This window comes from Myxocyprinus asiaticus, chromosome 17 (genome assembly GCF_019703515.2).
Source record: "Myxocyprinus asiaticus isolate MX2 ecotype Aquarium Trade chromosome 17, UBuf_Myxa_2, whole genome shotgun sequence".
NCBI classification, from domain to species: Eukaryota; Metazoa; Chordata; class Actinopteri; order Cypriniformes; family Catostomidae; genus Myxocyprinus; species Myxocyprinus asiaticus.
This window is the reverse complement of record NC_059360.1, coordinates 33,424,719-33,439,803: the sequence shown is the minus strand read 5'-3', so window position 1 is coordinate 33,439,803 and position 15,085 is coordinate 33,424,719. Positions and strand designations below refer to the sequence as shown.

The 15,085-nt window shown below is 39.8% G+C and overlaps 1 protein-coding gene across 6 annotated transcripts in view; it reads left to right on the top strand.

Annotated features, from left to right (window-relative positions):
• Positions 1-557: 557 nt before the first annotated feature.
• Positions 558-15,085, top strand: part of LOC127455585 (ectodysplasin-A receptor-associated adapter protein-like) — a 29,961-nt gene continuing 15,433 nt past the window's right edge. The window contains exons 1-4 of one of the 6 annotated variants that reach the window (XM_051723604.1): positions 558-710; positions 878-1,062; positions 11,403-11,461; positions 13,304-13,355. In XM_051723604.1, the coding sequence (XP_051579564.1) occupies positions 1,005-1,062; positions 11,403-11,461; positions 13,304-13,355 (169 nt within the window). In that variant the 5' untranslated portion in view covers positions 558-710; positions 878-1,004. Of the gene's footprint in view, positions 711-765; positions 1,063-1,639; positions 2,084-2,126; positions 2,482-8,838; positions 9,249-11,402; positions 11,462-13,303; positions 13,356-15,085 lie in introns of those variants that run through there. The other 5 variants (XM_051723603.1, XM_051723606.1, XM_051723605.1 and 2 more) reach the window with 5 other exon arrangements.

Here is a 15,085-nt window from a genome sequence, read left to right as displayed (position 1 = left end):
CGGCTGCTAAAATGTGGCAGGGTCAAGAGAGGACCTCCGACCGCGAGCAGTGAGGGGCTCCTGGCCGACCGCTGCCAGGGGTGGGGGAGACCCCTACCGTCCACCAAAAACGCGGCGGGGCGTTCCGTCCACCAGGGGATGGAGGACTGCCTTCGATCCACCCAGGGAGGTGTGACTGTCGTCCACTAGAGGGTGGAGGAGTGGCCGAGGACCATACTATGGCGTATCGGAGAACCGGCGAGTACGTTTTATTTTTCTCTCTTTATCTCCTCTCTCCCGCTGTCACTCCCTGTTGGCCTTACCCTCTCGTTTTTTTTGTTGTTGTTGTTGTTTTTTCCCTCCCCTTGTCACCCTCCTATGGTGGGGATGTAAAGGGGGGGGGGGGGGGGGTACCTCATGCCAGGGGCTCCTGGCCTGAAGGAAAGGAAGAAGGAGTGTGGCAGGGAGGAGGGAGGAGTGTGGCAGGGAGGAGGGCATGTGCAGCATCATGACCCGCCCCTAATCCAGAGGGATAAAGGCTACTGGATGCAGCAGTTGGAGAGAGAGAGTTACTGGCAGCTGCTCTGCATGTGTTTATGTTTGTGTCTTTTAGTTTTATTAAAAGATTATTGGCCTTCTACTTTCTATTGAATATTGTTACAGTTACCTTTCCCCTACTATCAGTGCAATAATTCTGCTGTACTCTGTATTCTTCTTGCACATGTGCAGAGGTGAGAAAATATTATTAATGACGTTAATTTTCCTTGTGTGGGACAGATGCCCTCCTCTAGTTGTATTTCCTCAAGTCACAGAAGTGCATGTGAGCGCGTAAAGAAAACATTTATCCGACGTTGGCTGTCATTCTAAACTGGAGAAAATTGATTTAGCTGTTTTGCAGGTGTCTTTATTCACTTGGTCTGCCAGGGCATCAGTACGCAGAGAAGCGCACAGTTGAAGTAAAGGAGAGACGCCGATTTCAATCACATTTCCAACCACCGTGAATAGGACAACATCGATATTCTCCTATGTTCGGAACGATCTTTGTAAACATGACGAGTTTGAAGGCGTTTACCGAGCCGTTTGGTAAGTAAATCTGTTGAACTAATGTTAATAAATTCAAATTCAATTTTGTGTGCTGTATGTATACCTAGGCACGAGTGTTACAATGATGGAAGTTTCGGTTTTCATTTGTTTCCGAGGTACAGAGTGTTCTGAAGTAGTATGTTTCAGTTTTACTAAATGATGATAAAACGACCACAGATGAACATTATTTGGTCAAATTTAGATTTTAAAGTGTGTTGTCTTGTTTTGGAAGTAGACAAAGGAGCAACATGAGATGGTATCTAACTATTAATGCTCAATGGCTTGTTTGTTGGCAAGTGCCATTTTTGAGATCCAGGTGGACTTTCACTCGCAATTAGCAGTGATTGTATTTACAAACGTAAGGATGCAGTTTTTATTTTTTAATAAAAAAGTATTAATGAAACTTGCTGTGTTTTTTTATATCAAAAGACTTTTTGTGATTTCCATCAAAGTATGTAGAGGTTGTTGTTTTTTTTAGCGAGTTACTTTTGTTAGTATATGGGTGGCCATGCAGAAGAAGAGAAGGCTTTTGCCCTGCAGAATTATTATGATGTGGTTTACACTTTATCTCTTCAAGTGCATCCTGAGCAAGCAGCTACATGTTCTCTGCATTCCCTTGCTGAGCAGAAACAGTCTTGAATGGATTCAGACTGCACAGGTTTGGATTCGTCTACAGCACTGAATGTGACTGAATGTGGCAGTGCAGATTATTCTCTGTTCACTCTTAAAATTTTATCCAGGGACATTAGTTCATCCCTCTGCTGCTGTAAAGAGTGAACCCACAGCATGACTTTTAAACAGTAAAAGTTCATGCTATACTTATTTATGAGAGTGTAAAACTTTTAGAGCAGAAATTAAGATTTAATTTTACACTGGTTCCTCACCCATGGACTTACATTTTGTATATTTTTCTGGTTAACACTCTTTTCTGTTTTGAAGCTTGAACCAGAGTTTGAGAAGTTGCTTATTTTTCCCCAGCTGTGGTCGGTACTTTCAGCTGTCATCATGATTAGAGTAAAAGGTATTCTGTATTTGGTCACTATTTCTGTTGATGGGATTTCTATACATGTAGGCTACACACACACACACACACACACACACACACACACACACACAAACGGTAACCACATTACTAAGCTATTTCCATGGAAGACATCTCAAGTATAATCTCAGCCTCAAATGGCATGATCATGGACCACCCACAGTCCTCACGCCATCTGATGCACGTAGCACACAAAACTGGAAAACACTTTTTCGATCAACTCAGTGCAAATCTGATCGACTAGTTCGGTGGAACTTCCGCAGGTAGATGGACACAGGATGTTTTTGAAGTTCGTCTGGAAGTCAAGCTGTGTATTTGTTGATAGAATGAGTGCTTTTGAGGATGAAATAGTCACAGAATTTGCCCAAGTTTGCCAGGTTAGTGACATTAGTTCTTTTTAAATATATTCAAAGTTTCGTTTGAGGCACGTAGCAGAAAGTTAAGCGGATATCCACAGGCAGAGCCTCTGCCTGTTTTCTGCCTGTGAAAATATCTATAATGAGGTTTTCTGTGCTGCACTTACACTCTACACATTTTCTGCTATTTTCCCGTGTGTTTTCTGTGCAATCGCTCGCGGAGACTCGTGCGCCATTACATTAATTTATTTTTATTTCCTCTGGAATGTGTTTTATTATGGCATGATACATCTCCTATAACCTTGCCCCTAAACATAGTTTTAATGATAAAACTGGCTGTGATTGGTCGCTTTACATGTCACTTTTCCGCAAGCAAACTTTGATCTACAATCGAATTTTGAAATTAAGCATTTGAATGCAATTCGATTTTCAAAAAAACAGTAAAAATCCATGAATGACAGGGTTGTGCCAAACAATCAAATAGCAATATATCGCTTTTTTCACAATATTATATTGATACTTTATATCTATATAACAATATATTTATTTAGCTATTTGTGCATTTTTTTGATGCTCCACATTTTACTAAGGATTAAGCAGGTTGTCTAAATAAGTGCACACTCTGAAACAGAGGGGTCTTATTACCCTGAAGGGTTTTATTCTGCCATAACAACCGGCTGACTGTACATTATCCCGCTTATTACAAGGCTACTAACCAAATAATAAAAAATAAAAAAAATGCACATGAAATATCGATTTGCTTTTAAACTGTGTTATTATGTGAGAAGAAAGAAATCGCTGAACAGCTGATTTCCACCTCCGGTTTACATTGGAGTTCTGGTGGTGTTTATGTAGCTTTTTATTTAAATTATCCAGATTGCGGGTGGCTAGTGAATAAGTTGCACCTATTTGTGCCGAAATACCACACGCAAAAGAGGTGTAACTGTTTAGTGACATTCGCCCATGAATGTTTAAAAGAATATTCCAGGTTAACTACAAGTTATTATTATTTGTGACATAATATTGATCACCCAAAAAAAATTATTTTGTCTTGTCCCTCCTGTTCTTTAAAAAAAAAAAAAAAAAAAAATCTAGGTTCAGTGAAGTTAAGTGAATAGTTAGTAAGTGAAGTGAATAGTTATGAAGTTAGTTAAGAAATGGAGGGACGTTGAAATTATTTCTTGTATTAGATTTCTTGTAGATTTCTGGTAATCATAATTATGCCACAAATGCTGTCAATTGAGCTTCACTTGTATTGAACCCAGAATATTCCTTTTATATTTTATAGGACACTATTTTTGGTTGACAAATTTTAGCTTGACACATGTAAAAAAAAAAAAATAATAATAATAATAATAAAAAAAAAAAAAGAAATAGCTAAACCACCCTTGTCACTTAACATAGGATAAGGGGTCTGCCACTAGAGGCAACAGCGAGAAGGGCCTCCAAAGATCTGGGCAGGGTTGCACCAGCTGTGCGCAAGTTCTCACGTAAGTTAGGACGTAAAGTTCACGCTAAGGGCTTAGTAACTACTAGTTAGTTTGTAACTAAGGCTATGTTCAGACTGCAGGCAAATCAGATTTTTTCTCAAATCAGATCTTTTCAGGCAGACTGTCCACACTATTAATTGCAAATGATCAAATCAGATTAGCGCGTTCAGACATAACCAACCTATCTGCATGGGTTGATTTGTTAACAACGTAGGCGTACCCACGTGACAATGCTTTCAAAACAGATGCGGGAAAAACGGAGGTGCATCATCTCGCTCTCCAAATAAGCACCCTGTCCAGTCGCAGTGCTGAACTCCTCCATCGCACAAGAAAAACTCAGCGACGGAGGAGACTGTTAAATATTGTGATGTTCCGTGCTGCAGTCACGGCCGGCTTATGAATACTTCCGGCATTTCCGTCACCGATTTTTGACTTCATCATTGTGTGTCGCGTTAAGAGTGACGCAAAAGACCATTTGAAATCCGATTTGAGCAGCCAGAGCGTCCAGACTGAGACGCATCTGAAAAAAATCTGATTTAAATCGCATTTGAAATCACCTCCCGATGTGGTTTGAATCAGATTTGGAAAAATCTGATTTCATGTGGTCTTTTGCTGTCCAGACTATCAAAACTCATCTGGATACAATCTGGATATGCAAAAAAATCCGATTTTTAGTTGCAGTCTAAACATAGCCTAAGTCAGTGCTTAATTTGGTTGCACCACTTGTTCTTAAGGCAAGACTTAACTAGTAGGTCATAAGCTCTCCGTAAAGTAATGCGTAGTTGCATAATATGACGTTTACCTGTATTGATCCAGTAAGCAGCCTTCAAATTTGTACACAGAAGTGTTAAAAAGCTGTGTATTTCAGTTTTATCTCATTACAGTTGATGTTCAAACCTTGTTTGCTCACATAACTGTCAGCTGTAATAAATTAAATCCCCATTCAGATACGATTCATAATAAAAGTACATCTGATAAATAGTATATTTGCCCTGTGTAAATAACAATAAATAGGAACTGTATCTAAAATAAATAAGGGGTGATAAATAAATACTAATACAACAGGCTGGAAAAATAGACATTTATTCATTTTAATATCCTATATATATTTTTAATGTGTTGAAACTTGACACCGTTCGACGAACCCTGAAAAATGCACCGTTAGATTGGTTTCATGCTGAAGAGCCGCTTAAAAGTACGTTTTTTTTCTCTCTCGTAAATGTAAACGAGTGTAAATGCCAACATCATCATATATGTCGAAAGGATTGAAGCCTGTCATGCAAAACATAAGTTAATTGATGTCATTAAATATCAGTCTGCTTTTTTATTCCATCAGTTACTCCTGGTAACTCCTGGAGGCTGCCGTAAATATTTAGTTTATACATAGGATTATGTCCTACCTAAATTTAATAGTGCAACACTCAAATATTTAATAGTGCATAAATTGTGACTTAGTGCCCATTTACACAACAACTAGGCTAAGTTGTAACGTACGTTGCTGGTGCAACCGGCCCCTGTTCTCTGCCGCCTCACAGGACCATGATCTGGCCCTGAATGGAAGTGTTTTATTATGCTTTATCTCTGACAAGCAACAAAAGTGATAAGGATTCCTCAAACATTTGAATACTTTTTTTAGGATACACCAGGGCTTTTCACACTTGAAATCAACGGTGTGTTCACACTGTACATCTGTCAACCCTGGGTGAACATTCTTATTTGCATATTTAAAAGATTTAAAAAAATGATTATAGATGTACTGCAATGAGCATGCGACTGCTTGTGCTTCTCTGGCAATGTTGGCATGTAAATGCTCTGCTCTGGTTAAGTATAAAGTCTTCTAAAACGTACTAGTAAAATAAAAGCAAAGAATAGAAGGGAATCAGAGAAGAAATGTCACTGTTTGACATTTCCATTTTGACACCAAAAATTAAAAACACAGCTCTTGAAAGTTTCTGATTGTTTTCACTGTTTAGTTTATGATTGGTTGTCTGTAGCTAAACATCTCACTGTAACATTATATCACTGCATTGTTTCTCCTTTGCAATAGCTGTGTGTGAAATGCTATAATACTCAGATTCTTGGGCAATCTTAAAGCTGAATTGTGACATTTCTGCGCCATCGAACAGATTTCCCCCTTCACTTCAACAAACTATGCTTTTATTTTGGGAAAAAAAGGTTATTAACAGTATGGATTTATAAAAAAAAAAAAAAAAAAAAAAAGTTTTAAGTATAACAGTAAAAAACATTTGCAATCACCTGGAGCTTACATAGAAACCTGCTGACTGCACTAGGGTAATGAACACACATAAACTCTACATAAAAAGGTTATCACATTTTTATAATTTCACATGTTATTATTCTGAAAAACAGGTGGTAAAGTTGGCTTTTTATAAAATGCACTCTCCCCGTTTTCAGATATTTAACGCACATGAAATATCTGACAAGCATCCGACTTTCCCGTACTGCTTCGCAATTCCTTTCCACCATAAAAACATGGATCCTTGTCCATTGGTGTGCATGACTCCAACAAAAACCGAATACCAATAGAGTAGAATTCAATAAGAATCAAAATATTACAGGTATTGGTAGTGCTACACTTGGCTTTGCTTGAAAGCACACCAAGATGTCATGAAGTTCTTCTCTCATCCAACACCTCAACAACACCCCAGTGTACTAAATTGTAACTGTGAGATTTGGTGAGAGATCCAGAGGGAAAGTACAGTATAATGTATAATTTACAGTTGCGCTTTGATTTTTGGTGTGAATGACAGTGAGGCTTGAGGGATAGACTTGCAGTCCCTTCAATGGGTTGTACTGTTGTTTAAAGTGTTTTGGATCATTCTGCTGATGAAACATTGAAAAAGAAAAAACATCTTTCCAAAAAAATTCAGTAGACAAAAAATTCAAGAAAACATGAGTTGTGGAAAAGTAGATTTGATCTAGAGGCTTTTTACAGCTTTATACAGTGGATGCTATTGTAGAGACTGTAAGTCTACTGTGAATAAGGTCTATTCAGCATTGCCCACGGCAGGCAAATATGCAAAGGAAAATCAGTTTGCGATAGTCGAGTAGCCTAGTGTTTTTAACAGTCGACTAGCTGGTGCAGAGCAAGTTCTCGATTAGACAATTACTCTGTTTTTGTACTCCTACTCCAAACATATATTGATCCAGTTTTTCAGTATTGGTACTAAATTCAAGTACTTTATCAGTGGTACAAATGATTCAAGAAAGAATGCATAAACAGAGGCAAGCACTCACTCACACACATATACACATGAGCATACTCTCATACATCCTTCCTCTCACAGTTCCTCAGTAATGTTGACTGTGACTCCACTCTGTGTTCTTTCTGCTATGTGTTGTTTCCTCAATTGTCATACAGCTGCTAAGAAAGGAAGTTCTGTATTTGTAAACTGCATATATTTAGCATCTGATACCCTTTATAAAACACCACTATAAAATGTTTTATTAACAAGAAAGTCATCTTTGTGACTTAAAAACTAATAACAGCTGCTTTTTTATCTTCTAATCTTGGGCTTCCAAACTCATCAGTTAAATTTCAGGGCCTAGGACAATGTTTATATATATATATATATATATATATATATATATATATATATATATATATACAGTGCATTCAGAAAGTATTCAGTGCTTTCAGAAAGTATTTTATTTTTTCACATTATGTTGCAGCCTTATGCTAAAATGCTTCAAATTATTATTTTTTTCACATCAATCTACACATTTTTAATAACTTTACAAATGTATTAAAAAGAAAAAACTGAAATATCACATGTACATAAGCATTCAGACCCTTGCTATGACACTTGAAATTTAGCTCAGGTGCATCCCATTTCTCTGGATCATCTTTGCTAGTTTCTACACTTTGATTGGTGTCCACCTGTGGCAAATTCAATTGACTGGACATGATTTGCAAAGGCACACACCTGTCTATATAAGGTCTCACAGCTGAAAATGCAACTCAGAGCAAAAACCAAGCCATGAGGTCAAAGGAACTGCTTTCAGAGCTGAGAAACAGGATTGTGTCGAGGCACAGATCTGGGGAAGTTTACAAAACAGATTGAAGGTTCCCTAGAGCACAGTGGCCTCCATAATTCTTAAATGGAAAAGATTGGAACAACGAGGACTCTTCCTAGAGCTGACCGCCTGGCCAAACTGAGCAATCGGGGGAGAAGGGCCTTGGTAAGAGAGGTGACCAAGAACCCGATGGTCACTCTGGTTGAGCTCCAGAGATCATGTGTGGAGATGGGAGAAATTTGCAGAAGGACAACCATTACTGCAACACTCCACCGATCTGGGCTTTATGGTAGAGTGGCCAGACAGAAGCCTCTCCTCAGTGCAAGAAAGCAAAAAGTACCTAATGGACTCTCAGACTGTGAGAAACAAGATTCTCTGGTCTGATGAAAGAAGACTGAACTGTTTGGCCTCAATTCCAAGCGTCATGTCTGGAGGAAACCAGGCACCGCTCATCACCTGCGCAATACCATCCTATGTCTCAGTTGTTGAATCTTTTTATGTTCATACAAATATTTACACATGTTAAGTTTGCTGAAAATAAAAGTAGTTGAAAGTGAGAGGACGTTTCTTTTTTTGCTGAGTTTATATATATATATATATATATATATGTGTGTGTGTGTGTGTGTGTGTGTGTGTGTGTGTGTGTGTGTGTGTGTGTGTGACTGACGAGGAGGAGGGCAGGGCCGGGCCATGATTACACACGCCCAGCCCCTAATCAGGCTAATCAGCCAAGGAGAGGGTTAAGTGCCACGGGACATGGCAATTCGAGACAGAAAGCCACATGCAGCTGCAGAGTGTGTGTTTGTGTTCTGTCTTTTTGTTTTCATTAAATATTATTTTGACTGTTCAGCCGGTTCCTGCCTCCTCCTTTTCCAACCTTAACCTTGTTACATTGGTGCCGAATCCCAGGAAGGAGGAGGGATGCGATGTCGTGGAGTCCTCGCCACTACCAGCCAACCCAAAGGAGCAGCCGCGGCCATCCGCCGGGGAACGGAGGAGTTGCTGCCGACCGTCTGGACCCAGAGGAACAGCCACTGTCCGCGAGGGGAGAGGGGCTTGCTGCCAGCCGCCTGGAGTAGTGGAGCTGCTGCCAGGGGCGGAGGAGTTCCCTACCGGCTGCCAAAACGCGGAGGGGCGTTCCATCCCCCAAGGGTCGGAGGACTTGCTCCGTTCTGCCCGGTGTGGTGCGGCTGTCATGCACCAGAGGTTGGGGAGTGGCTGAGAGCCGGACGACAGCATATCTGGGCACCGGCGAACCAGGTTATTCCTCTCTATTCTCTCTCTCGCTGTCGCTCCACTTTGCACTTTCCCTCTCCTCTTCTTTTTTTTTTTCCTCTCCTCGTCCCCCTCCCCAGCCCTAGAGAGGCGGGGAAAAGCCTGCTGTGACTTCGCACGCCCGGCCCCCAATCGGGCTAATCAGCCGAGGAGAGAGATAAGTGCAGCGGGACGTGGCAGTTCGAGAGAAAGAGACCCACATGCAGCTGCAGTGTGTGTGTTTGTGTTCTGTGTCTTTTTGTTTTCATTATATATTATTTTGACTGTTTAGCCGGTTCCTGCCTCCTCCTTTCCAACCTTAATCTATGTTACAATATATACAGTTGTGCTCAAAAGTTTGCATACCCTTGGAGAATTGGTAATATATGTACCATTTTTTTAAGAAAACATGAGTGAGCAGGCAAAACACATTTCTTTTATTTCTTATGGGATTTATATTCAACTGTAGGTTATGACAGAATGGCACAATCATAAAACAAAACATGGCAACAAAGAAAAAAATGAAATTAACTCTGTTCAAAAGTCTGCATACCCTTAGTTCTTAATACTGTGTATTTCCCCCTTTAGCATCAATGACAGCGTGCAGTCTTTTGTAATAGTTGTCTATGAGGCCCCAAATTCTTGCAGGTGGTATAGCTGCCCATTCATCTTGGCAAAATGCCTCCAGGTCATGTAAAATCTTTGGTCATCTTGCATGAACCGCACATTTGAGATCTCCCCAGAGTGGCTCGATGATATTAAGGTCAGGAGACTGTGATGGCCACTCTAAAACCTTCACCTTTTTCTGCTATAACCACTGGAGGGTCAACTTGGCCTTGTGCTTAGGGTCATTGTTGTGCTGGAAATTCCAAGAGCGTCCCATGCGCAGCTTTCGTGCAGAAGAATGCAAATTGTCTGCCAGTATTTTCTGATAACATGCTGCATTCATCATGCCATCAATTTTCACAAGATTCCCCGTGCATTTAGAGCTCACACACCCCCAAAACATCAGTGAGCCACCACCATGCTTCACAGTGGAGATGGTATTCTTTTCAATATAGGTCTTGTTGACCCCTCTCCAAACATAGCGCTTATGGTTGTGACCATAAAGCTCTATTTTGGTCTCGTCACTCCAAAGGCATGTCAAGGTGATGTCGGGCATATTGTAACCGGGCTTTTTTGTGGCATTGGCACAGTAAAGGCTTCTTTCTGGCAACTCGACCATGCAGCTCATTTTTGTCGTCGTATTGTGCTCCTTGAAACAACCACACCGTCTTTTTCCAGAGCAGCCTGTATTTCTCCTGACGTTACCTGTGGGTTTTTCTTTGTATCCCGAACAATTCTTCTGGCAGTTGTGGCTGAAATCTTTCTTGGCCTACCTGACCTTGGCTTGGTATCAAGAGATCCCTGAATTTTCCACTTCTTAATAAGTGATTGAACAGTACTGACTGGCATTTTCAAGGCTTTGGATATCTTTTTATATCATTTTCCATCTTTATAAAGTTCCATTACCTTGTTACGCAGGTCTTTTGACAGTTCTTTTCTGCTCACCATGGCTCAGTGTCTAGCCTGCTCAGTGCATCCATGTGAGAGCTAACAAACTCATTGACTATTTTTACACAGACACTAATTGCAATTTAAAAAGCCACAGGTGTGGGAAATTAACCTTTAATTGCCATTTAAACCTGTGTGTGTCACCTTGTGTGTCTGTAACAAGGCCAGACATTCAAGAGTATGTAAACTTTTGATCAGGGCCATTTGGGTGATTTCTGTTATCATTATGATTTAAAAAGGAGCCAAACAACTATGTGATAGTAAATAGCTTCATATGATCACTATCCTTAAATGAAAGACAAAAATGTTTTTGCATGATCAGTCATATTTCACAATTTCTGCAGGGTATGCAAAATTTTGAGCACAACTGTATACACACACACACACACACACACACATGTATTATATGTATAAAAATTCACCCAACTTTTTATGCTAGATGAAATGAGTAATTCACTGCTTCTCTGTTTGATTCAGTGTGGCAAGCAACACCGACTCTCACTCGCCAAACTACAGCACAAAACATTAATTTGCATTTTCAAATGAACACGATGTAGTGTTTTCCTCATGATTTCTAATACACTGCTTCACTTGTGTCTTTTACAGGGAGAGTGTCCTCTGAACCAGTGGAGGACACGGACCCCAGCAGCTTCGTTACAGAGATGGTATGGTGTTTTTATCTTTCCAAAACAAATAGCAGGTTTTTTTCACTCGTAACTGAAGGTTTTGGATAAATAACCAAAGGTGTCATTTTCGGGTGGGACGTGTGTCCCTGCCACTTTTTGCCTTTGCCAATTTTGTCCCAACCACTTTTTGAAAAAGCTTTTGTCAGGTAAGTGTCTAGTGCCTAGAGTTTGCATTTCATTTGTGTGTATTATAATAAGTGCCGATCCAGCATTGGAGTCTGTTATTTTTAATGTTATAATGTGTGCTTGTTGCGGTTGTTATCAGTGGCGTTAAGTGACAGCGGCCGGCAGTGTTCTCCTGTGCATCCAGACGCAAGCTTTACTCACTCAGCTGTTCAGCTCGTGCTCCTTTCCAGTTAACTTGCAAAACAAAATGCAAACAGTTGTGTTCCTCAAACCATTCCCGAACAATGTGTGCAGTGTGGCAGGGCGCATTATCCTGCTGAAAGAGGCCACTGCCATCAGGGAATACCATTGCCATGAAGGGGTGTACCTGGTCTGCAACAATGTTTAGGTATGTGGCACGTGTCAAGCTGACATCCACATGAATGGCCGGACCTAGGGTTTCCCAGCAGAACATTGCCCAGAGCATTACACTCATCACAGTGCATCCTGGTGCCATCCCTCGGACCACTGTCAGTAGGTACTCACCACTGCTGACCGGTAGCACCCCACAAGCCTTGTCGTTTCAGAGATGTGAGTGGTCATAATGTTTTGGCTCATCAGTGTATTACCCACTGATGAACAAAGTCCCAGTATATTTACATTTACATTTACATTTATTCATTTGGCAGATGCTTTTATCCAAAGCGACTTACAAAAGAGGAAAACATAAGCGAATCATCTTAAGTAGACAGTGGTACGAAAAAGTGCCATATTACAAAGTTTCACTAGCATCAGAATAGTATTCAAAACAGATTAAAGTGCAACAAGAATTTTTGAACAAGAAAGTGCTCATGGAAAAGATGTGTTTTTAGTCGTTTTTTTGAAGACAGAAAATGAGTCAGCTTCATGGATGGAGTTGGGAAGGTCATTCCACCAACATGGTATGATGAAGCCAAAAGTCCGGGAAAGTGTTTTGGGGCCTCTTTGTGTTGGTACAACAAGACGACGTTCCTTAGCCGACCGCAGGCTTCTAGTGGGCGCGTAGCTCTGCAGAAATGATTTTCTGTACTGACCTTATTAGATGCACAGATCAATTTATCAAATTAACTATGTAAAAAAAAATATTTGAGCGCTTGAATTGGTCATCAAGAATTATTATTAAAAATTAATAATACCACTGTCCCAACCTCTTTTTAAAACCAGTGATGTAAATAACGTTGGGTAATGCCCTCTGAAATCAGGTGACTCGTGTTTTTGGTTTTGCTTTATGCACACTACATGAGTTGTAAACATTGTAGCCTTTAATACTGTGATCAAACATCACAGATTATGTAGGTTAGACATGATTTCATTCATGATATGAAAATAGATATAAGGCTTTCTTATTATATCTTGTGGATGGGGGAGCAGGCTTTGAAACACATATTCTTACATTGTTCTGTGATGTCTTCCACTGTGTCTCAGAGGTATGTTCTAGCATGTTCTCTGCTCATTTATTCACACATCTGAAAGTTTAATTTCTCCCCTTTGTCACACTGTACGCCCCATCTCTATTCAAATCTGCCCTAACATGTAGAAATAGAAACAAAGGTATATTGTTTTCCTTTAATAGAGCAGTAGTCTTGTCTTTCTCTGATATGTACAGTATGTGTATAATGTGAAGTTTGAACTTTGCTAAGTCTTTACTGTTGTTTCTTCTGTCTGCTCTTGTTTCAGTCTCTGAGGTCGAACTATCCTGTCCAGGTCACTGATCCACAAGATATTAGAGGTATTTTATTGTTTATTTAGATTGTTGCTGTTTATATTGATAGTGACCGATGTCTATAGTGTTTATAGTGGTTTTCACCCAGATGATGTTCTGCAACTGATATGCTATTAATTCATAAGACTTATAGAGCTATTCAGTGATGATGTCAATTTATAGGCCGGGTTGGATGGCTAATTTGCTATGGGTTCCCTGTGGAATTGTGCGATGGGTTTTTAGAATAGCATTTTTTAAATTATGAGTAAAATAAGATGTGTGGTTAACACTACTTGAAGAGACTTTTCAATCAATCAATCAATCAATATTTATTTATAGAGCACATTTAAAAAACAACCATGGTTGACCAAAGTGCTGTACAAAAGGTAAAATTATTATTACAGAAAAATAAAGCATACAGCAAGGTAGATCTAAGTACAGTAATAAAAAGATAAAACAGTTCACAAAGATTAAGGAATATTAAAAGCCAAAGAGAATAAATAAGTCTTTAGAGCAGACTTAAAGGTTGAAATAGAAGGTGTTAATCTGATGTGCAAGGGTAAGCTATTCCAAAGTTTCGGCCCAGTGACTACAAATGCGCGATCACCACATATTTTTAGTTTTGATCTAGGCACAGAGAGTAAACCAGAATTGGAAGATCTCAGAGTTCTTGATGGAATATACAGCTGGAGCAAGTCTGACAGATATTTAGGGGCCAAATTATGTAGTGCTTTGTAAACATACAGTCAAATTTTATAGTCAATTCTGTACTTAACTGGAAGCCAGTGCAAAGCAATTAGAAAAGGTGTAACTGACTCGTACTTGCGTGATAAGTCTGGCAACTGCGTTTTGTACCAGCTGTAGATGAGAGAGAGAAGACTGAGAGACACCGTAGTAGAGCGAATTGCAATAATGTAAACGAGATGTTACAAAAGCATGAATCACAGTTTGAAATTTGTGCATGGATAAAAAAGGTTTTACTTTTGCAAGTTGCTAACAAGTTTCTACATAGGACCGCAGTACAATAGTGAAACATCAAGTAGTGTTAACCACAGACCTAATTTAATTCTTAAATCAAAAACCGCTATTGGTCAATTTCAGCAGCACTTACATGGAAAACCCTCCAAAACGCTTTGAAACCTGCAGACTTTGACGTCTGGGACATCGGTATGATATCCTTTAAGGTTGTATGTTGGATTGAAATAAAATTGAAATTGCCATATGGCCTTGCTTGATTACTAAACCGTAAAAGCTGTGTTTTGAAATTCAGGGTGTTACTCAGTGCTAACAATGCAGACAACAGACTTGTGTTTTTATGAAGACCAGTCTTGCCAAGCTACCTTGGAAGAACGACCTCAAAAGGACAGGAGGACTTATAAGGCATCTATTGCGAGCTTTGAGATGTGCTGTGATCTTCCTGTTGCGCAATTGCCTGTCCCAGCACATTTGTAGCCAGTGAATGAGCTACTTGTTTTGTCACACACCTGTGACAGCATTATTATCATCACACCAGTGAGGTTTAGCAGGACTAGTGACACGTTAAAAGAATAAAGTCTTATAACACGTGTTTCCTCCATGTGTTTATTACTTTATTACTTTATAATGCCCAACAAAAAATGTTGCCGCAGTATGACGACTCTCTCGAGACGTCAGACTTTCGCGAGCTTGCAGCGGGAAACTCTTGAGGGAAAACACAACGATTAATGTCCTCCTTCTGCCACCGTAGTGCTGCTATGACTTCTGGGACTTCAAATGGG